This window comes from Rhododendron vialii, chromosome 5a, assembly GCF_030253575.1.
Source record: "Rhododendron vialii isolate Sample 1 chromosome 5a, ASM3025357v1".
NCBI classification, from domain to species: Eukaryota; Viridiplantae; Streptophyta; class Magnoliopsida; order Ericales; family Ericaceae; genus Rhododendron; species Rhododendron vialii.
Window position 1 is genome coordinate 35,548,001 of NC_080561.1, and position 23,337 is coordinate 35,571,337.

The 23,337-nt window shown below is 34.8% G+C and overlaps 1 protein-coding gene across 2 annotated transcripts; it reads right to left on the reverse strand.

Moving 5' to 3' along the window:
* Positions 1–1,225: 1,225 nt before the first annotated feature.
* On the reverse strand, positions 1,226–5,383 carry LOC131327006 (putative serine/threonine-protein kinase). 2 transcript variants are annotated; one of them, XM_058359948.1, is made up of 6 exons: positions 5,251–5,383; positions 4,905–5,020; positions 3,058–3,274; positions 2,706–2,943; positions 2,454–2,604; positions 1,226–1,832 (listed from the first exon to the last, which is right to left on the reverse strand). In XM_058359948.1, the coding sequence occupies exons 1-6, from the start codon at positions 5,381–5,383 to the stop codon at positions 1,512–1,514; spliced, it is 1,176 nt and encodes a 391-aa protein (XP_058215931.1). In that variant the 3' UTR covers positions 1,226–1,511. The 2 variants fall into 2 exon arrangements, with proteins under 2 accessions (XP_058215931.1, XP_058215932.1); XM_058359949.1 differs by having other exon boundaries at positions 2,706–2,939; positions 3,054–3,274.
* Between the last annotated feature and the right edge of the window lie 17,954 nt (positions 5,384–23,337).

A 23,337-nucleotide genomic window follows, 5' to 3' on the forward strand; every position in this document is an offset into this window, starting at 1 on the left:
TTCCCCTTTTTGTTTTGATCAAACTATTTTACTTTCATAGTATTTTTCATTACAGTAACTAATATAGACGTTAGAAGTCTATATTGGTAAATATTAGTACTCACTTAATTTTAACCTTACATAGTAGACCTTTTTTGCCAAAAAGGATTTGTAAAAATAGTTGTTTCAACGGAGACTAGTTTTTCTTAGTTGAAATCACATAGAAATTTATCTTCGGACTACTATGTCATACGAGAGATTAAGTGGATTGGTTATGATCTCAATTGAAAATAAGTACATGAATAAGTTAAAGTACAATAACAATTTATCCTTTTGCCGAGCAAAAAAAAAAAAAAACAATTTATCTTCAGAGAGTAGCTAGTCTTTTTTAGTTGAAGTCACAAGGAGAAGTTTTGGCATTAGCAACACTCTTTATACAGAGTATGTTTCTTGTTCCTTTCATCAAGATCCATAATTAATTTCAAAAATGACTACAAAAAGTTAAAAAAACAATTATAAAGCACCATAACCGGGATTGCATTTTGACTTTGAATTTTAATTCAAGCTAAAAGCATAATATAACCTTGTTTTTTTCTTTTTGTTTTTTTTTTAACTTGTTTGTCCTTTTTTATGAATTCATACTAAGTGGGCAACCAAGCGTAAGGTCGAACTTGGGGGACCTGGAGACCCTGCCAAGCAGGGGTGCCGTGCATATCTCGGCCGTCCAAAAGTGTTTTGGACAACCCAGATGTAAAGGTATCGAACGGATTTTAAAAAAAAAAAAAGGAAAAGGAAAAAGATGTTTCGATCCGGGCCGTTGATTCTGAGATGAACGGCCAGATTGGCCGCTCGGCACCCGCTTGGCAGGGGTGCCGATCGGCAGGGTCCCCGGGTCCGGACTTGGGCAACCCAAATATCGGGGCGCTCTCTCTCTCTTTGCCCAAATATCGGGGTGCTCTCTCTCTCTCTCTCTTTGCCCAAATATCGGGGCGCTCTCTCTCTCTCTCTCTGACTTGAGCCTTCTGTTCTGCTTGATGGTTTTAACTTCCTCTGACACTTGGGAGTTTGAATGACAAGTCTGTTCATAAGATCTATCAGTTAAAAGGGTTCCTCTGTGGTAGTGATGGATCTCTAATGTAGCAATCCATGCAAAATACATACCGAAATATCGATCCAAAAGAACAGACCAAGACCAGTCTTGTAAATATATGCTGCTATTGATTAGTTCACCCGTTAATTTAAGCAATTTGCAAAGAAGTGAAATGGAAATTATTACATTGATGAATTGTGACTTCAGCACAACAGAAAAATGCTTTGCCGATACAATTGTCGTAACTCGGTTAAGTTTACAAGTTTATCAATCCAATTTCAACATATGTACAACCGTCACAAATCTGACAAAATAAAGCAACAGCAGTACGAAATCTTGATTCTCAATCATCCGTAGCGCGTCTCGAATCTGAAAGAAATTTCAAATGATCAATTCTATACAGTTTGTAAACTATCTATCGTCCATACTTTGTGTTATCTTCTTAGGTATAGCTGCTGCCGGGGCTCATTGTGCTAACACTGGTGGAACCTTTGGAGAAAAGCTCCGAATGCCTGCGGCTGCGTATTTTGACATCCATGAGATCGGGGATGAGTCCAGGTTGTGAAATCTCGACATTGCTCGTGTCAGTCTCATCGGTTAACATCTTGAGTACCTCGGACATTGCAGGACGTTTTTTAGCCATTTCTTGAACACAGAGAAGGCCCACCTTCAAGAATCGGACAGCTTCCTCTGCTGGGAAGTTGCCATTTAGCACAGGATCCACCAGTACCGCAAGGGTATTTGCCCTATACATTTCCCATGCCTGCAATTGCACATGAGTGAACTCATCTTTAGCCAGAACAAAATTTCACAGAGCAGAGCAAATAAGCATGGACGCGTTCAGGCATGCGTTGAACAACGGACACACTTAAATATGTATTTTTCTTGTCTTTTCTAGTCGGACAAACTTGGTTACACATGGAAGACATGCTAGGATAAGCTGGGAACACGTTAGGAGGTCAAAAATTAACCTAAAATCTCAGGGCACGGTCAAAGTCGCGGTGACTTGTTTAGTGAGTGTTGTTTTTGTGTTTTTTCATCCTTAATATATAGCAATGTTTTCTTTTGCTACTGATAAATTTTTTAGTATATATGCTGATACGCAGAATGTTACATTTCTTGTATGTGTTCCCACCGTGTTAGTGTCCTAGTTTTTAGAGAAGTGACGAGTTAGGATTTTTATCATAAATGAAATGTTTGTGCCAATGCTTCTTAGGAAAAAAGTGCAGAAAACATTCTGGAAACATTGCATATATATCCTGATAATTTTGTGCCAACATTGTGGACACTATTCTGCAGAAATTCATCAGTTTGGAGAACTTACGTTAAATAGAAGAATTCACAGCTAAAATTGATGGTTAACAGTTTGCATTGCTTACACTACCTGATCAACTAGGTAGTGCTCTCCAAATCGTACATCGAAATTCATGACTGGCCGACCGCTGACAATTTCCATTAGTAGCACACCAAAGCTGTAAACATCTGATTTCCGTGATAAATGTCCACTAACGGCGTATTCAGGAGCAAGATAGCCTCTATGGCATTCAAAAATTGGAACAAGCTCCATCAGCATCGAAAAATGATAAACTTGAACGAAAATTTTGGGTAGAAGGGTATTTACTCTTACACTACTTACAATGTCCCAGCAACGCGAGTGCTAACGTAAGAAGCATCATCTCCAAACAGCTTGGACAGACCAAAATCTGCAACTTTAGGGGTGAAATGCTGATCAAGAAGTATATTGCTCGCCTTTATATCCCGGTGTATGATCCGGGGTTTAACTTCCTCATGGAGATAGGTTAGTCCGCGCGCAACACCTAATGAGACATCCCTCCTCTGCGCCCAACTGAATTTAACCCTAGTTTGCACTCTGCCTAACATTAATCAGCAATCACAGATTAAGTACTTTTTCCCTGTACCACATTTCCAGGATCATTTTTTTTTTTTTTTTGGTATCAAAAAACACATATTACTAGATTTAAACTTACCAAGAAAGGTGTGGGAGAGGCTATTGTTTTCCATGTGGTCATAAACCAAAAACCTCTCAGCTCCATGCACACAACACCCTCTGAGCTTAACAAGATTTTCGTGTTTGATATTGGACAGTGCAGCTAATTCAGCTATGAATTCCCTCTCCCCTCTCATTGATTCAAGCTCAACAGCAAGCACTTTTATGGCCACAAACGTCCCGTCTCTAAGCCGGCCCTTAGTAATCCAAAGAAAACTAAATTTAATACCACTAAATTAACAAGAACAAATTTTAGTCCTGTACTAGATAGCCTAGTCAACTAAGTGTCTGTTCCAGCTCAACTTACAGTAAAATTTGTAATTGCAAAGCAAGAAACACAGAGCATAACGTATCAAAAGAGAAAAGAAACACAAAGCATCCAAATAGGCTTCTCAAAAGTCCGGTTTTCAGATTTTCTAACTAGTTTTCGGCCCATAACAAAAAGAGAGAGTGAAAAACAGAAAATGTGCCAAACAAGTAGAGAACTTTCACAAAGAAAAAGTCCTAATTTTTTTTGTCGCTCAGGGTGTCCGGACCAACTTACCCGCACTTCGACTAATCCCTTGGTACCAGTTATGTAACAACACGCATGACTTTGTCACAATAAACATCCCGTAAGCAGTGACAGTCAGTCAAGGGTGGTCTGGGGCGATCAACCCACAAAAAAATACTGGATGAACTCTCATGTTGTACCTTCTACTTGTAAAAATAACACGAAATTATAAGTGCTCCTAACCCTAACTATTCGGAGCTCGACCACCAATATTGGAATCTTGATTTGATCCATTCCTAGCCATGCTATGCAATTTTTTTTTAGATAACCCAGGATGTCCGGGCAATTCTACGCCCATATCAGCCAATCTCTGGACCAATCCCATCAGGAAGCCCATTGAAAGCCAGGCAAACAGTATAAATTAGATCTGGACTTATAAGAGTTGATAGCACCTAGAGGTTTCGAACCTAAGACTGCAATGGAACCATGAGCAAACTCACTACAAGGTGTAGTGTAGTGAGTCATCGCAGCCGTCAAAAAGTATTTCAACGGTCCGGATTTAAAAGAAATTCTTCCAAGGATCTCTTCCCTAGTTCCTGGAAGAGTTTCTTTTAAATCCGGATTGTTAATTGCTAAGATATACAGTTGCGATTACTCATTACACTATGGAGTAGGGGTGATATCGGTCTGGTTTCGACCGGTTTGGGTGTATTTTTCGGTCGAAACCGGTTATCCGGTTTGAGATTTTTAGAAACCGGTTGAGATAAATTGGTCTGGTTTCAACCGGCTCAACCTGTTTCGGTTCAATTTATCCAGTTTTCATTCATGGGCCATATTTTTGGCCCAACACATCAAAAAATTCACAATTCAATCCACAAAATATCAACCAAAAATTCATAATTCAACCCTTTTTTTGGACCCAACAGATCAATTTTGAGCCCAACACATAAAAAAAAATCCATAAAAACAGTTTTATATATATATATATATATATCTATGATTGATTTTATATAATAAATATATTTATTAGACCAATATACACCACAAAATATCAACCATGCAAAAACCCATAATTCAACCCCTCTCCTACGTTTATATATATATTTAAAAACCGGTCGAAACCAGACCGGTTATATATATGTATAATATATATAAACCGGATCGAAATTATTTTTCCGATTTATTTATAAACCGGAACTGAATTGAAATTATTCAACCGATTTAAAAAATTCGATTCAGTCCGGTTTTGATCGATTTTCCGGTCTCGGGGAACAGCCCTACTATGGAGTTCAGAATATGCAATTTGTTCTGGAAAGAAAATAATCAAATACTACCTTGTAGACAGAACCAAACCCTCCCTCACCAATCTTGTTTGAGGGGTGAAAAGACTGAGAGGCGGCTTTCAATTCATTGTAAGCAAATACACGGAAATCCTCATCACCTCCTTCACCTGGTACATAGTTGTTTTCACATTAGAATCAATTCGTACCCCAAAAAAAAAAAAAATTGATGCTGCTTAACTGAAACAAGGTATCTATCTGAGGGTTTGCCCTCGTTAACTTCAGGACCAGAATAAGTCAAAGTGGGTGCAAGCTGGTGTGAACATTCGGTTATATAAAAAAATAAAAAAAAACCTGAAAAAATGTATGAGAAAGGAGTTGAAAAGGAATGAGAATATACCGTCAAGGCTTCTATTTGGAATCAGGGTATCTGATGGAGAGAAGCAGCGTAAAAACTTTGAGCAAGGGAGAGAAAACTTCATGCATTTATTTGATATGTGTTTGGTTTGGGGGTTTGAAATCTGAATTCCCATGTTAAGGAATATGGGTATCAATGGGCATATAAAACTGCAGAATTAAATAGATAGATAGATAGATAGATAGCTAGAGAGAGAGAGAGAGAGAGAGAGAGAGAGAAGAGGGAAGGAGAGAGAACTGCAGAATTAAAATAGATAGATAGATAGATAGATACTTAGCTAGAGAGAGAGAGAGAGAGAGAGAGAGAGAGAGAGAGAGAGAGAGAGAAGGGAAGGAAAGGGTCAGGGGGAATTCTTGCGAACGGATTCCCCTGGATTTTGACTTGTAAGAAAGTCTTTGTAGTTGTTTGAATTGATCATTTCAATTTCCAATCCGTGTACGTGAAGATTTTTTTATTATATAAAGTGAAAGTGGGAGAAAAATAAAAAAACGCTTTGTTCGTTTGCCATTTTAGTTTTGTTTTAGTTTTATCTTTCAATCATTACCTTACTTCTTTTTCCAATCATTATCCTATTTTTTCAATTATTACTTTCACATCTCTCTCTATCTCTCTCCAATCATTACCCCTATCTTCAATCATTACTCTATTTCTCTCTCCACCCACTACCAAAACTAAACTAAACTAAACTCTCAACCAAACACAACCGAGTAATTTTATTACTACTAGTACTAGTACTAGCGGTAGGGGCTCGCCCTCCGTGTGTACATGTGAAAGTGCAAGTTAAAATTTTTGGAGAGTGCGAGTAGAATTGTCGAGCTATTCAATGTTGAGATGAAATTTGAACTATTGAATTGCAGAAATCTGAATCTTTAAAATAACTTTCTATTAAACAACTATTCAATTGTTACTCTTAACTTTTTCAGGAGCTTTTCGGGCTTTAGAGTTTTCTCATTATTCAATTTTGTTCGTATTTGTTAATTTTTGCGTCAAATCTTTTTGAATTATTATTTCGTCTCGTCGAGAGATATTAGATGTTTTAAAAAATAATTTAAAAATATTTGACGCAAAACTAACAAATGAAAAAAAAAATTGAATAAAGGCTCCCAAAAAAGTTGAGGGGAACAAGTACTAAAAGTAGTAAAATGTTGAGAGCCCTAAAAGGCCATCTCTGTGAAGAACCAAACCTTTCTTCATTTCGGTCCTACTAGTCTCCTACCACACCTGAGAAAATTGCGTTTGGAAAATTCGGACCCCAAGACCCATTTTTGTTTGTTTGCCTCTTTTTATTTCATTTTTAGCCTCTTTTAATTGTAATTCTGTACCGGCCTGGCGGCCAGCATCTCATTTCGGTCCCGTTTTCAAAAGAGAAATAAGTATTTATTTTTTAACAAATCAATTTCAAGCTCAAAAATCATGTGCTTACGCAAATAATTTTTCTATCAATATGGATCTTATTTGATAGATCTCATTGATATCTATAATACGGTGCAAAAAAATTAAAAAATTATTTTACATTTACATTATTTTTGAGTTTAAAAATGTGAAATAAGTATTTATTTTTTAAAAAGGTATTTTGGAACGGGGCCTAATATGTACAGGTAGCACCGTTCGGCTAAATAAGGCTTATTTTTTTGTCCTTATTCAATTTTTTTCTTATTTGTTAGTTTTTCGTCAATTTTTTGGGGATTATTGCATCATCGTGACGAGAGGAATCTAAAATGTAAAAAATTATGATCGAAATCCATTTTTTTAATAAAGACGAAAAAATTGGCTTATTTTTGTCTTTATTCAAAAAAATTTGGTTTCGATCGTAATTTTTAACTTTTTAGATTACTCTTGTCATGACAATGCAATAATCCCAAAAAAATTGACGAAAAAACTAACAAATACGAAAAAAATTGAATAAGGACAAAAAAATAAGCCAGTTGGCTTATTTAGCCGAACAGGGCCGTAACAAATTTCTATCTCGCTAAATTTTTGGTTATGGAAGTACTCTAATAATTGCAAGACATGAAATAGAGAAACAAAATAAGTTCTAATATTTTGATGTATCCCGATCGACATCAGTTCTAACAAAAACAACTTTTTCACTCACGTACCCATCAGCAATTTATTAATTACCGAAAACAACTTACATTTCTCAACTAGACTGGGAAGCTGCTGTGCAGCTTCGTGTTGCACAGCGTGCTGCACACCCGCTGGCGAGCCTTGCCGGCATCGGTCCGACGATCGGAGACGTTCACCGCGTAGAGCTCATCGAGTTCTACTTGTGTGCCAAAATCTGCTCGATCAAATATCGATAAGTGTCTCATCTGAACACATATAACTTGAAAAAAATGGATTCAGTGGTTTTGATCCAGTGTTTTGTATCCATTAGGATTTATTTTTTTCAAGTTATATATATTCTGATGAGGCACTTAACAATATTTGATCAAGCTGATTTTTGGCTTACACGAAGAACTCGATGAGCTTTACGCGGTGAACGTCTCTGATCGCCGGACCGATGCCGGCAAGGCTCCCCGGAAGGTGCGCAGCACGCTGTGCAGCACGAAGCTACACAACAGCTTCCCCAGTCCCAACTTATTCACTCTCTGAAAAACCTAACAACTTTCCAACCACAAATGAAAATCTACACATTTTTCATCATTACTGTGTAAAAAAAAAAATTCTCCTCCCTTTGTGTATAATGTGACATAAGACCCATCAACATATACATTATGTTATTATAGCAGAGGGTATAGGATTTTCATAAACAATCAAATTAATACACGTGACTTTCTTTTATGACATTTTTAAACCTTTAGCGATATCTAAATAACATTACATTAATAATGTATATCATATATGAACCGATAATTTTATTTTAATGTTTATTTGAAAAGACGGTTACAGTATCTCGCATCGTACATTTCCGCTAGTCTAACAAATATGGGAAATAGGTTATTTGAATTGGTCTCTAATCCTTGAACCCAACAATTGTGGTAATAGTAGAAGAAAAGGTCATATGACGCCTCGATCGCGTTTGACACAAGTCCTTATCTAGCATTAGAGATCCTCTGTATAATGTTGGGGGTACCCATGTACCAAGTGATTTTTAGCTGCAAGATCATGCTTAAAGATTCTCTAAAGCATGATCTTGCGGTTGAAATTCGCTTGATACGCGGGTACACCTAGAACTCGGTAGAGAGGACTATAATCCTGTGTCGTCTCAAGTATAAACTAATTTCAGCGGTCTAAAGAAAGTTTCAAACTGGAAAAAAATAAGACAATTGAATGAGTCAAGGGCCTAGAATAATAGTTTTTTTTGTTTTGGGTACTTCGGAAATGTATGCACATTTTATTTGTAGTATGTTTACTGCAGTATAGCAGTGGAAGGATGGGACACAATTTGTGCGCACAATTTTATATATCGAAAATTCTAACTCCACATCTACATACACAACCAATTACACATTCATACTCACAATAGTGTGTGCGGGCTCCACCCCTAATGTAAGTATGAGTGTGTAATTGGATGTGTATTTAGATGTGGAGGTAGAATGATTTTATATAATAATTGATGATTTTAGGATAATTGTGGATAATGGAGTAGTGATTACGACGAGTTAGATTACTATTTTGCTCATAATAATTATTGAATGTCACATTTAGAGTAGTCGTAAAAATTTATTTATTGGAGGGACAATTATGACTACTTTTGTGATGGAGCTTCAAAGATTATCCCTCCCTATATTATTAGAAGAAATTGATTTTTGCGCTACACTTTTGTACGCAAACGCTCCACTTTGTACGTGAAGTTACCAGTAACTTCACCTAAAAAATGGAGCGCATGCATATAAAAGTGGAGCGCCAAAATAAACCTCCATTATTAGAATATCCACAATGGAATAATCAAAAGAGATAGGTTACTAAAGTTAATAATGTTGGTGCAAAATATGGTTCACAATACTATAATCAAACTTAGCAACCTCCTTAATAATTTGAAAGTCTTTTCGTATTTTATTACTACTAGTACTAGCGGTTGGGGCACGCTCTCTATGTGTACACGTGAAAGTGCAAGTTAAAATATTTGGAGAGTGTGAGTGGAATTGCCAAACTATTCAATGCCGAGATGAAATATGGACCCTAGGATTGCAGAAATCTGAAATCCTTAAAATAACTTTATGTTAAACAATTATTCAATTGTTCCTCTTAACTTTTTCAGGAGCTTTTTGGGCTTTTTGAGTTTTCTCATTATTCAATTTTGTTCGCATTTGTTAGTTTTGCGTCAAATTCTTTTGGATTATTACTTCGTCTCGTCGAGAGATATTGGATGTTTTAAAAAATAGGAGTATTTGTATAAAAGTCATAATCTTATACTTTTTTCAATTCATCTCGACGAGACAAAAAAATAATTTAAAAATATTTGACGCAAAACTAACAAATGCGAAAAAAAATTGAATAAAGGCTCCCAAAAAAGTTGAGAGGAACAAGTATACTAAAATAGTAGTAAAATTCTTGTTTCCAAAAAGAGCCCATCATCAGAATAGCCGAAACCGAACATAACAAAAATGTTGAGAGCCTAAAAGGCCATCTCTGGTCAAGTGTGAAAGAACAAACCTTTCTTCATTTCGCTCCTACTACTAGTCTCCTACCAGACCTGAGAAAATTGCAGTTGGAAAATTCGGACCCCAAGACCCATTTTTGTTTTTTAGCCTCTTTTAGGCTCCGTTTGTTTTACTTTTACTGTAAAATATTTTTTCAGAAAACAAACTTCAAACATTTATTTTTCGGTGTTTGGTTAGCACTTGAAAATATTTTCAAAAATCAACAAAATAGTGTAGAGAGAGAGAAATAGGGGGCTTAAACGGTGGAAAGATATGAGATTATTGGAATTGAACGAGGGTCAGGACTGACGATCGAGGAAACTGAGCAGTGAGAATTGCAGTAAAAGACAACGGGTTTATTTTGGAAAATAACTCACAAAAAATTTAAGGGTAAGTCCAATTGATGGAAAATGTTTTACATGTAAAATGTTTTTCTCATTTTTGACACAATCAAACACCAGAAAATAGGTAAAACAATTTACAGGAAAATATTTTACGTTCAAACAAACGGAGCCTAAATGTATAAATTCTGTACCGGCCTGGCGGCCAGCATCTCATTTTCTCTAGAGGAATAATATATGTACAGGTACCAAATTTGTATCTCGCTACCTTCTTGGTTACGGAAGTACTGTAATAATTGCAAGACATGAAATAGAGAAACAAAATAAGTTCTAAATATTTTGATGTATCCTGGTCGACCTCAGTTCAAACAGAAACAACTTTTTCACTCACGTACCCATCAATAATTTATTCACTACCGAAAACAACTTATAGTTCTCAACAATTTATTCACTCTCGGAAATGCCTAACAATTTTCTAACCACAAATAAAAATCTACAAATTTTTTATTATTATTGTGTAAAAAAAAAATTTTATCCTCCATTTGTGTATAATGTGACATAAGACCCATCGACATATACATTATGTTATTATAGCAGAGGGTATAGGATTTTCATAAACAATCAAATTAATACACGTGACTTTCTTTTATTACATTTTCAAACCTTTAGCGATATCTAAATAACATTACATTAATAATGTATATCATATATGAACCGATAAATTTATTGTAATGTTTATTTGAAAAGACAGTTACAGTATCTCGTGTCGTACATTTTTACTAGTATGACAAATATGAAAAATAGGTTATTTGAATTGGTCTCTAATCCTTGGACCCAACAATTGTGGTAATAGTAGAAGAAAAGGTCATATGACGCCTCCATCGCGTTTGACACAAGTCCTTATCTAGCATTAGAGATCCTCTATATAATGTTGGGGGTATCCATGTACCAAGTGATTTTTAGCTGCAAGATCATGCTTAAAGATTCTCTAAAGCATGATTTTGCGGCTGAAATTCACTTGATACGCGGGTACACCTAGAACTCGGTAGGGAGGACTATAATCCTGTGTCGTCTCAAATATAAACTAATTTCAGCGGTCTAAAGAAAGTTTCAAAATGGAAAAAAATAAGACAATTGAATGAGTCAAGGGCCTAGAATAATAGTTTTTTTTTTGTTTTGGGTACTTCGGAAATGTATGCACATTTTATTTGCAGTATAGCAGTGGAAGGATGGGACACAATTTGTGCGGACAATTTTATATTATTATGTATCGAAAATTTTAACTCCACATCTACATACACAACCAATTACACACTCATACTCACAATATGAGGTGAGTTCCATACATCTTAGGTGTGTAGTGTGTGCGGGCTTCATCTCTAATGTGAGTATGAGTGTGTAATTGGATGTGTATTTAAGTGTGGACGTAGAATGATTTTATATAATAATTGATGATTTTAGGATAGTTGTGGATAATGGAGTAGTGATTACGACGAGTTAGATTACTACTACTCATAACAATTGAATGTCACATTTAGAGTAGTCGTAAAAATTTATTTATTGGAGGGACAATTTTGACAACTGCTTTTGTGATGGAGCTTCAAAGATTATCCCATTCCCTCCCTATATTATTAGAAGAAATTGATTTTCGTGCTACACTTTTGTACGCAAGCGCTCCACTTTGTACATGAAGTTAACTTCACCTAAAAAATGGAGTATTTTGCGTACAAAAGTGTAGCACGAAAATAACCATTCATTATTAGAGTATCCACAATGGAATAATCAAAAGAGATAGGTTTCTAAAGTTAATAATGTTAGTGCAAAATAAGGCTCACAATGCTATAATCAAACTTAGCAATTTTCTTAAAAATAATCAAATTTTGGGTTTTGGATAACCAAAATTAGCAACCTTTTGCCAATAACCAAATTTAATGAACCCCACATTTTCAATCAAATACACCCATCATTACAAAAAAAAAAAAAAGTTCTCTCTCTTCCCTACTCTCTTTTTCTTTTCAACAATGTTTTCAAAAAACAATATTTCATTTTTTTTTAAACTGCTTTCTAACTGTTTGTAAAATAACATTTTTATACAAAACAAACTGTTCATTTGTAAAAAATTTATTTTGTTTTTAAAACTTTTTTTCAAGACCTTTTCTTATATAAAAAGTATTTTTTTACAAAAAACTATATTTTTGAAAAAATTCAAAAATTATATTCTATTTCTAATAAATATTTTTTATTAGTCTCAAAACTATTTTTAGAAAAAACTATTTTGTATGTTCACAGTTTTTAATTTTTTTGTAATTTGAAAAAGTGATGTGGCAAGTTTTGGTTATCTAATTTTGATTATGCCATTATGAACCTCTACATTGCTAACCTTAACAATCTCTTAAATGTATAATCAAAAACTGATGTGATAACTTTTGGTTATTCAGTTTTAATTATAGCATTGTAGATACCCTTTAGAATAGATGTCCACTAAAAGCAAACCACATTTTTTCCCTTTATTTATATGAATTTACAAATTATCTTCTTCTTTTTTCCATCCGCACTTTTACGTAGCGAATGACTTGGTAGTTGCCATATTTATTTTATTGAGTCTGGCCTCTGAGGGTGGAATGTGACAATAACAAAGGGTTTTTTTCTTTTTTGGGAACACGTTAGAAATGTTTTTTTTTTTTTTTTGATCTGCACGTTAGAAATACATTGATGAGAGAATATTACAACCTTCCGTGTATGCAACTAATACAACTGAAACAAGACAAATTGCACACTCTTGAAGACAAATGATGAAATAAAAGGCCAGGCCCCGTTTCCTTCTACTACTACTAGCTTCACAATCATATGGTCCATATCCAAGAAAACGCTGGAAGAAGTCCAATCAACATGGATTGGGCCTGGGCTGAACAAGTAAAATCCATTTAACTATCTTAAACGCAGATGGCCCAATTTTAGTTGTTACAAACTTACAATACAAGCAAGCACAAAATCAGTCTTCAGCCAGACCCTTAACTCTACTGTTTTAATAAGTTTGATACGTCCATCCCTTAACAGTCACACAATATCCTTCAAAATGCTTTGCGCTTCTGCTCTCAAGCCTTGCAAAGCGCGCTCTCAATATTCGCTCTCGATAATGTTAGTAGGTTAGGAGGATGTGTTTCAGAGCCGTTTTTCATGCTCCCACTCAAAAACGGTTTTCGGATTTTCCTCTGGAATCGTAGTTTTGTGGATTTTTTTGGCATAATTTTAAGTGGGTACGTAAAGTCACTCCATATGTAGGAGGATGGAAAAGAATCATACTCTCTATTATTATTATTATCATTTTTTTTTACTCTCCATTATTATTAGTCAAAATATATAGATATGTAACGGGCATTTTGTAAGAGTACCAGCTTTATTAATGAATAACCAGTGCCTCTGTCCAGAAGATGTTGCAGATTCTCAGAAAATGGCATTTGGAAGAGACAGCTGATGCCCATCTCATTAAATTGTTTCATGGGTCAAAATTGCTTTGACAAGCGTCTTTTTCGTCATCTTATATGAATTTTTTTTAACTTTGGTTTTATGTTTTTATACTTTTCCGACTTCTCTCGTTGAGATAAAAAATATTATGTAAAATTAAACTCAAACTCGGAAAAATTAAGAGAAAACAATCGAAAAGACCGAGAAAAAAGCCCCCAAAATTTAGGACAAGCTCACTATCTCTTAGCAAAATAAAAAAAGATTTACTTGATAATCTATGCCGTAATTTGTTGATAAACATGAAGCGTCGTGAAGTGTTGTGTTGCCATACATGTGACTTACGAACATGTCACAATTCGTGTCGTGTCATGCCTGTGACGTGTCTATTTCATGTCGTGTTTCACCCTTGCATAATCTATTAGTGAGTTCATCTCATTTGTATATAAATGAAATAGTATTATATTTTGTGCTGCTGCCGTGCTTATATATGCCAATGCTTGTGATGTGTTCGTATTTTATCATGTTACTTTTGCCACGTTCTCCAAAGTGATGTCTTGGTCCAACTCATCGAACCCATATAGTGTTTGTTGTCGTGTCGATCCATACAATGTCATGTCTTACTGTGTAAGGCAAATTTTAAATATATAATTTTTTGGTTTGAAATTACCTTCTTAAAAAATAAGCAGCATATTGGAGTTTTGGAACGAGGCCTTAGAGTTTGTCGAGCGAAATTATAGATAGACTTTTATGTATTTCGGCATTTGGAATTTGTTGTAAAAAAATACGTATCTATAATTCGAGCTCCTCTGTGATTTTCTAATAATGTCTATGGAATTTAAGTTTTACAGGCTTCTCTCTCTCTCTACATCGCTGCATATTAAAAAACGAGCCTTGCTACACACACAGACAATCTGTGCACAGATTGTGCACAGATTTCATTGTGGGGTCCACCACGGATCTCACACAAATCATCCGAGCCATTCATTAAAGGTAAAACATTTTTTCAAAGGTCCCGGTAAAAAATAAGCTCAATCCGATGCCTATAGGTGCTTCATCCAACCATCTAACTTTTCATTTAGATTTCCAAATAATAAAAAGTTATATGGTTGGATCGGGCATCTATAGGTATCGGATTGAGCTTATTTTTTACGAAAACTCTTGAAAAAATGTTTTACATTTAATGAACGGCTCGGATGATTTGTGTGGGACCCATGGTGGGCCCCACAACGAAATCTGTGTATGTGTGTATAGACTTTCTGTTAAAAAACAGTAGTCTGTTTACACAAACATTTTTCACACAGATCACGCACATATCCGTATGCAGGGCCGACTCCAAGTCCCACACAAACGATTCCGAGCCGTTCATTAAATGTAAAACACTAGTGCTTGCCCGTGCCTACGGCACTATCCATCCCAATTGAAATTGAAATTACCATTTGAATCTTGATAGCGTCTCAACTTGATGACATTTTTGTAATATATTTGTAAGAGTGTGGATACTTTCTTAAGAGAGTTGGAGAGCACACATCGACCATTGGATCAAATCAATTTCAACCTTTGGATCAACTTGTCTTGTGTGGAGTCCCACACCCTTGTGTTTTATTATATAGATTTTTTCAAGGGACCCCACGAAAAATCAGCTTAATCCGATACTATAGGTGCTCGATTCAATCATATAACTTTTCATTATCTTGAAATCCAAATGAAAAGTTAGATCATTAAATCGAGCACATATAAGTATTGGATTAAGCTGATTTTTAGTGGGGCATTTGGACAAATATTTTACATTTAATCAACGACTCAGATAGTTTATGTGAGACACAAAGTGAACCCCACAACAAATCTGTGCATTTTTGCTATGTGTGTAGTATTACTGATTAAAAATGATAGGATCCATGAAAGAAATTGAATGGCGTAGATTCACTTTCATGGACCGTTTAATTTCTTTCATGAATCCAACATCATGGATTGTACCAGGCTTTGTGCATATTTATCTCATTATCCATTTGGATTGATCAAGTGTATCTTAATGCATCTGAAAGGTTAGTCATTCCACTGATATTCCACTTATTACATTCATATACTCCATCATTAAAAAAATTTGTTGCCTTTTTATTTTATTGGTAGGTAAATAGGGCTTCAAGTGGGATGATTTGACCTGGTGGATTAAACAATGAGAGGGCAATGGAAATGAGTTTCAAGATAATCCTAGGTACAAAAGGACACCATAAAACTAACTTTACAATCGCCTGGGTAAAAATTGATTTGGTATTTTTTGGAACAATAAAATAGCTTAAAAATACTGATTAAAGCTATGTTCTGTTAGATTTTTATTTTTCAAGTACTTATTGTAACGCCCCGATTTTTCAAAAGCAATATAAAATAAAAACTTAAGAAAATTTGCTAAATAAATATAATTTTTCAGAATAAAGTTTAGCTATTACAGTCACAAGATAAATTTACTGATTCAAAATATATTAACCTCAGAGCTGACTCTAGGCTTGATACAAATCCGAAGCATACTCGATCTTCGTTCCTGATATTCTTTCCGTCTCAAACTACACCATCTTTGAATCCTCTCCATTGAATCATGCGCCCTCTGGCAAATTGATCGCTGAAGCAAACGATTTGTCAAGATACAGACGTATCCGTAAGTGATAAATCACCCAGTATAATAATCCAACTAAACTACCCCATTACTTTACAGCTAACATGTAATCGGATAATAAGGATGAGACAAGTAAAACAGAGATTTTTCCATATAAACCAGTTATTACTATCCATTAACCTAATGTGAAATCTAAGATCTCTCCAAGAGATCTTTCCTCCCCCAACCGTTAGCCTTGCTCGATCCCATGAGATCACTTCCATTTGCTGTCGCATATACACCTAGGCCTCGTTTGATTCGCGGACTGAAAATGATGGGATTAATAGTCCCTGGATTAATTTCATCCCTAATTTCACCCAATCCCATGTTTGATTCGTGTGGGATTAAATATGGGATAAGGAATAGGATTTTTCTTTAAAATATTTCAAAAATATTTTTTGAAAAAATAAATTTTTTAAAAAGAAACATTTCAAAACAAATTTTTTTGTGAAGCATTTTTATTACAAAACAATTTGGGAAAAGTTTTTTCTTTTTTGAACTAATTTTTGAAAAAAAAAATTCTTTAAAAAGTTGAAAATCAATTTTCTGAAAGAAAAAAAAAACTAGTTTTTGAAACTTTTTTTTGAAAACATTTTTTGAGAAAAGAAAGTTTTAAAAAACATTTTTCGTATTTATTTAACAAAAATATTTTCTGAAAACATTCTTGAAAAACATGAAAGTTTTGAAAATATTTTTTTAAAAAATTTTTTGTAAAACATTTTTGAAAAATAAGAAAGTTTTGAAAATATACATTTTTAAAAAAAATATAAAAACATTTTGCTGAAATTAAAATTAAAGAAAATAATTCTGAAAATACTTTTTGAAATCAATCTCAATATCATCGAAATATTTTTGAAAACAATTCCTCATTTGTTAATCCTACGTAATACCACCTCCCCCCTAGGATTATTTAGTACCCCTCATATAGGGATAAAATTAATCCTGGAATTAATAATCCCGACAGTCATTTCGGGAACCAAACGTGGGATAACTCAGGATTAAGTACATTTAGTCCTATCCCAGGCAGTTAATCCGCGAATCAAACGAGGCCCTAAGTTATATACCGAGTGTGCACCCCAATAACTACAACAATGGGAAAGTTTATCATGCCTGAACCACAACTAGGATTCGCCTATCTTATACACCACTTCACAAATCACTTCACAATCATCACTGGACACACGCCAGTTTATCAATTCATCACTGGACACTCGCCAATTTCAATCTCATCACAAATCTCATCATATCTCAAAATCACGCCACCAGGCAATCTAAAAATAAAAATTTCCAATTCATCAATTACCTAGCATCGTCTAGGTGAATTCTATTCGCATACCACTTCATGTCTCTAAGGTCCAATCAAGCATATCAAGTAAGAGTTTGAATAATATGCATATTACCAAAATAATAATTGAAATAAACAAACAACAAGCGAAGCAATCACGTAACTTTTTATGAACGGACCGTTGCCCTTAGTCTTGTATGGTCAAAAGTTAATAACAATACAAGAAACTTTTATCAAAAATAAATAAATAAATAAATAATAATTTTATTCAAATATTAGTAAGTCTATGCTTTTATTAGTCAATTTATGAAGTTAGATTACCATATTAGTGATAATATAACAGTGGGTCGAAACTGTACAGTTAACCATCTTGGGTTAAAAGCTGCAATTTGTAAATAACGTATCATTAAATTTTGGACCAAAACAATACATTCAATAACCTAAAGGGGTTAACTGTATTTTTAGTATTAATTTTCAAAAACAATACATCCAAGAACAGTGGGTTTTCAAAAAACAGGGGGAAAACGTCGGATTATATGATTTCGATTCGTGGGTTCGATTTTTGCAATTGAAACTTGTTAAAAATCCTCATGTAAAGAGTACATATACTTAGGGAGAAGTAGGAGAAGAATTAATCTACCTTTAATCCGAACAAAATGATTCGGTGCAGTCCCGTGGGTTTTCGTTTGGCAGCGAAAGATCGGTATTCTAGCAGCAACTTTGGACTGGAATAACTTGACCAAACCTCTGCCGTTTTGGACGATTCTTGTGTCTAACGCGAAGATCATGAAACGTCCTACAACTTTTGTGAAGAAGCCGAAGCCCGAAAACCATTTGAACTAGGAGAAAAGTAGGGATTTTTATAAGTATTGTTTGCTATCTGGAAACAGAAATCCGAGAATTTTACTGATTTTTGGACAGCAATAACTCTATCAATCCTTGACCGTTTTGGGTGATTTTTGGGTCGAAATCGAAGCTCTCGACGCCCTCTACAACATTCGTGAAGAAACTTAGGCCTAAAAACGACAGCAACTAGGAAGAAACAGGCCGTGAACAGAGGGACGTGATATGTACGAAAATTAAAAGGGTGTGATTCCTCTTTTCTTATTTCTGTTTATGTAGTAGACTAGGAGTGTTGTATTGTGAGAGAGGAGTGGGGATTGGGGATAAGTATGGAGGTGGTGGAATGCAGAAGGAGAGAGAGATATAGTTTAGGGAGAGTTTGAAGGGGAGTGGAAGATTGGTTTTAATAGAATTTTGGTTAGATAAGGTATAAGATGAGTATGAATACTTATATATCTAAAGTATAAATATATATCCTATATAAGTGTGAAAGTAATATCAATTATACACATAATAATGTATAATTAGTAATTCAATCTAATTAGTTATTGAATTAAGAATTTAACATTATAAATTTGCCAAAAAAAAAGGGCAAAAAAAATTCAGGTCGTTACACTTATTTTCCGTTTTACGGAGCATGTCATTTTCTCACAATACATTACCATTAATTCAAAAAATAAGTACTTATTTGAAAAATAAATACTTCTCCCGTTCCGCAAAAGTTTTTATTTTTTAAGTAAAAATAAGTACTTTTTTTTAGCGGAACGAGATCTTATTTTAATTAATGGAATGGAGCCTCAATAACGTTTTGTGTCAATTACTATAAGACATTAAATTATTCCTTATTTATTTTAGGGTAGTATATGTAATGTTAAACCAGAAATGAAATCCTTACACGATAAAGGTTGCAGAATGACTTTTAGTTATGACAAGACTCAAATATTATCTACAAGTTGTGCTCACACAAGAGTGTTGTGTTTGCAGGGCACAACCCCACAAAATCAGTCAGTGCTATAAAATCTTGCCTAAATTAGATGCAAATATTTCTTTTGTAAATGCAGACTTCAGGTTGGTGCAGAGCACCGTGTTACGTAACTCTGAGCCGTCGGATCATGCATCTGACGGTTCAGATCTCATCTCGGCAACCAACGATCGAGAATCGATTCATTGTTGAGATGAGATCCGAGCCATCGGATGCACGATCCGATAGCTCTGAGGTGCGTAGTACGGTACAACGCACAATACTGCACAACACCCTCCCCTAATTCTGTAATAAATACCCAGTCTTACATATTCATTGGCAAAAAAACTGATAAAAGATGAATCATAAATCTATAAGAGCCATTGATGACTGTTCATATTATGCAAAGTTATAGACAATGGGGCATTGATAATGCCACTCTCCAAAATTATAATAACATTGAGGGGCAAAGCCGGCCCTAAATTTTCGAAGGTTTAAAGCGAAAATTAAAAATATGGCCTCCTCTTTTGTTGGACTATAATAAATAATAAAAAAATAGGAGAGCTCTTATAATTCAGAATTTTTTGGAAACCTAAAGCAGCTGTAACACTTGCTTTATCTCAGGGCCGGCTCTGCCCAAGGGAGTGACAAAATCAATTTCATATAGGGATTGATAATGTCACTCTCCAAATTGATAATTGCACTCTCATTTGAAGTGATATTATAAATTTAGGCAGTGGCATTATAAATTCCTTATATGATAACCACATTTTCTACGATGTCTTTTTATCACGTACTTAAACAATCTATCATTTGGGATTTATTCTCATGCAAGTGCGGTTTAATTAAATATTTTTCAATTCTATATATTATGACAGGGAAGTTTTTGAATCCCTAAATTTCCTCCAATATATTGGACCCTAGGATCAATACACATTTTTTCTACGGCTGAGATTACATGGTAGAAAACCGAGAGATAAATTGAACTTTTACCAAATCCTGATATCCTGATTTGTTGTGAGGGTTAAAAAAAAAAAAACTTGATTGTAATGACTTAAAGATTTCCGAAATTTCCGTTTACATGATTTCCAAAATTTCCTGCATGAGAGTCCCTGTTTACTTGATTTCTGAAATTTCCGAAATTGCCTATTGTAGTTGATTGGTTGGACATTATTCAGTTAAGGACTTAAAGATCCATATTTGCCGAATGCCGATTGTAATGACTTTTGAATTTTCTGAAATTGCCGATTGTAGTTGATTTGGGTGGAATTAAAGACTTGATTGTAAAGACTTGCCGTTGATTGTAAAGACTCATTAGGAAATGTCAACACATTCAAGTCGATCACATTCAAAACCGAATTAAAAAAAAGGAGGAGGAGGAAAGATTCATTAGGAAAACTTTTCAAATTGCAAAATAAAGGAAAGATACAATTACATTAAATTTGATTTACTCGACGTGGCTGCTATGCACGGTTTTGTTACATTCATATACAAAACTTCCGAATTTAAAAAAAGAAAGAAAGAAGAAAAGATTCATTAGGAAAACAGATTGAAAGATTCAATTACATTAAATCAACTTTAGGTTGGCAAATCATTTCCTAATTAGTAATTACCAACCATTTTGAAGATATCAATCATTTAATTACCAATCATTTCCTAATTACTTGACGCAGCTGCTAAACTCTGTATTAATGAATTTGGAGATCATAGTGCTCCTCATTTCGAAGATAGTTCCCATCTTCGGAAGCACGCCTCTGGTAGTTCCCATCATTTCGAAGATACTTACCCGACGCCGCCGCTACCAACCATTTCAGGTTAGTTGGTTTTACATTGTTCTGCAGCAGCACCGCCATTTTTGGTTCCATTCTTCTTCTTCATTTGTTTTTTTTTTTTGGTAAGTATATCTTCGTTTTTTTGGTGTCCCGTTCACATGATGAAGAGTGAGAATGTTAATCCTAATATTTTTCGACGCAATCGATTTTCGAAAACTATCGTCACACCAATACTGAAACATCCAAAGAAGCACGCCGTGTTAGATTAGGAGTCCTATACAACAAAAAGCTTATTCGTGAAGGTACTAATATCCACCACCCCATACTTATTTTTCAACAAAATGCTTAACCGAGGGAGCATACCACTCAAGTACTGAGGGAGAGCACCACATGGGTAGAATTTTAACCGCATGGTTTGTGAACATAGGTGCGCATGATTTTTTTTTCCAGTGGTTTCAAGAAAAAATATGAAAAAGTAGCTATTTTTATTATCATTTTATAAGAGTAGTTTACCAGTCAACTTGAAGGTTGGTGGTTGTGCTTTGACAAGGTAAATAATTGAAATGTTTTGAGGGCATAGATAAAAGAGGGGTTCAAATGAAATTTTATTTTCCTGCCAATGAATTTGAGTATTCTCCTTTGTTTCTATTTAGTTGGAGAAATTCAAAGCAAGTATTGCAGTATCTAATTTCAAATTGCAAATTTTAATGAATCAATCTGACTAATAATCCGGAAGTACGTTTTCATAGGTAAATACCGTAGATTGACTCAGATTGATTTCATCTGACGGTTTTCAGTTTTTGGAAATAATTTTTTAAGCTTGATTGGCTTGATTATAATGACAAATCTATAATGACATATTTCAATCTTGCTTCTCTTTAACTGTCGATTTTTTTGGGTAATGATTTTTAATGCCGATTTTTGGTAATAATTTTTGAAAGCTTGATTGGGTTATGGGATAGATTGGCGTTAATTTTTGAAAGCTTAATTGAATACTATTATTTTCAGTAATGAATTTCTACACTAAATTTCCCAAAACGTTTCTACACTACACTTACGTTTTGGTAGTGACATAAGGAAAGCAACATAAGAAAAATCATTTCAAATTATTTCCTTATGCAATAATGTGTTCCTACTTATGGAACGTCTTCACACGAAGAAATAAGAGAAAAATGTGTGAATCTTTTTTTAAAATAACATAGAAGGAGGAACACAGTTATGTCAATCTTTTTTTTACTAACGTAGTTACCCATCTTTGTTTTTTTGGTGTCCTATTTGCAGGATGAATAATGCGAATGAAATTAATATGCAAATTGACCCAGTTAAAGAGCAAAACACGCAAATGAACCACCAAATGGTAAGACTTTTAAACTGCGCTTTCTTTTGCAGATAGGAGAGAGAGGCCCCACACAAGAAAATCGATGCAAACGAGAAAACACAGAGAGTAGGGGTGTTACGAGGGGGGAGAGGAGCTCTGGAACTGGGCTGCCGGCTGCGTGATCTCTGATTATCTGAGATGAGATGGGATGAGAGTTGGAGATAAGAGGGGATTTAGGGTTTTCAATAGACGGTCAAGATTTAAATGAACGGTCAAGATTAATTTGAAATATATAAAAATATATAAAAACACATAATCGGTCGGTTCGGTCTGATTTCGGTTCGGGGTGTTTCGGTTGGTTCGGGGTGGTTCGGTCCTGTCGGTTCGGTTCGGTCCGGTCGGTCCAGATTTTAACAAAACCGAGACCGAACCGAAATAAGTTCTGTCGGTTCGGTCCACCCCGAACCCAAAATTTTCTGCCGCTACCCCGACCGAAGACCGAACCGAACGATCGGTTTTTTCAGTCTTTTTCGGTCCGGTCGGGTTCGTAACACCCCTACCAACTGGGCTTCTGGTGACATATCATTCTTTTTTAGAATTGTGATCGAGAAGTCTCGAAGCTCAAAAGGATCAATATGCTTGAAGATTTTTAGTCTTGACATGTTTCATGTTCTCTTTTTAAATGTCTCCTCGAAGCACGCATTTTCATTAATTTATATCATTTTTTATTTTCATCGGTGTTTTAGATGGTGTTTTTTTTATTTGATCAAGATTTATGCGTTCGAGTTTGTTCTATGCGTCTTAATTGGTTAAATTTGTTGTTCAATTTTAATTTGAGTGTGCTGAATGTT

Bases quoted from the DNA above. Each gene is read 5' to 3' on its own strand.
- LOC131327006 (XM_058359948.1), bottom strand. From the start codon at position 5,383: ATGGGAATTCAGATTTCAAACCCCCAAACCAAACACATATCAAATAAA. The intron at 2,605-2,705 runs GTAAGTAGTGTA...TGAATGCCATAG, and splicing joins ACTCGCGTTGCTGGGACATT to AGGCTATCTTGCTCCTGAAT. The intron at 1,833-2,453 runs GTAGTGTAAGCA...GTGCAATTGCAG, and splicing joins AGCACTACCTAGTTGATCAG to GCATGGGAAATGTATAGGGC.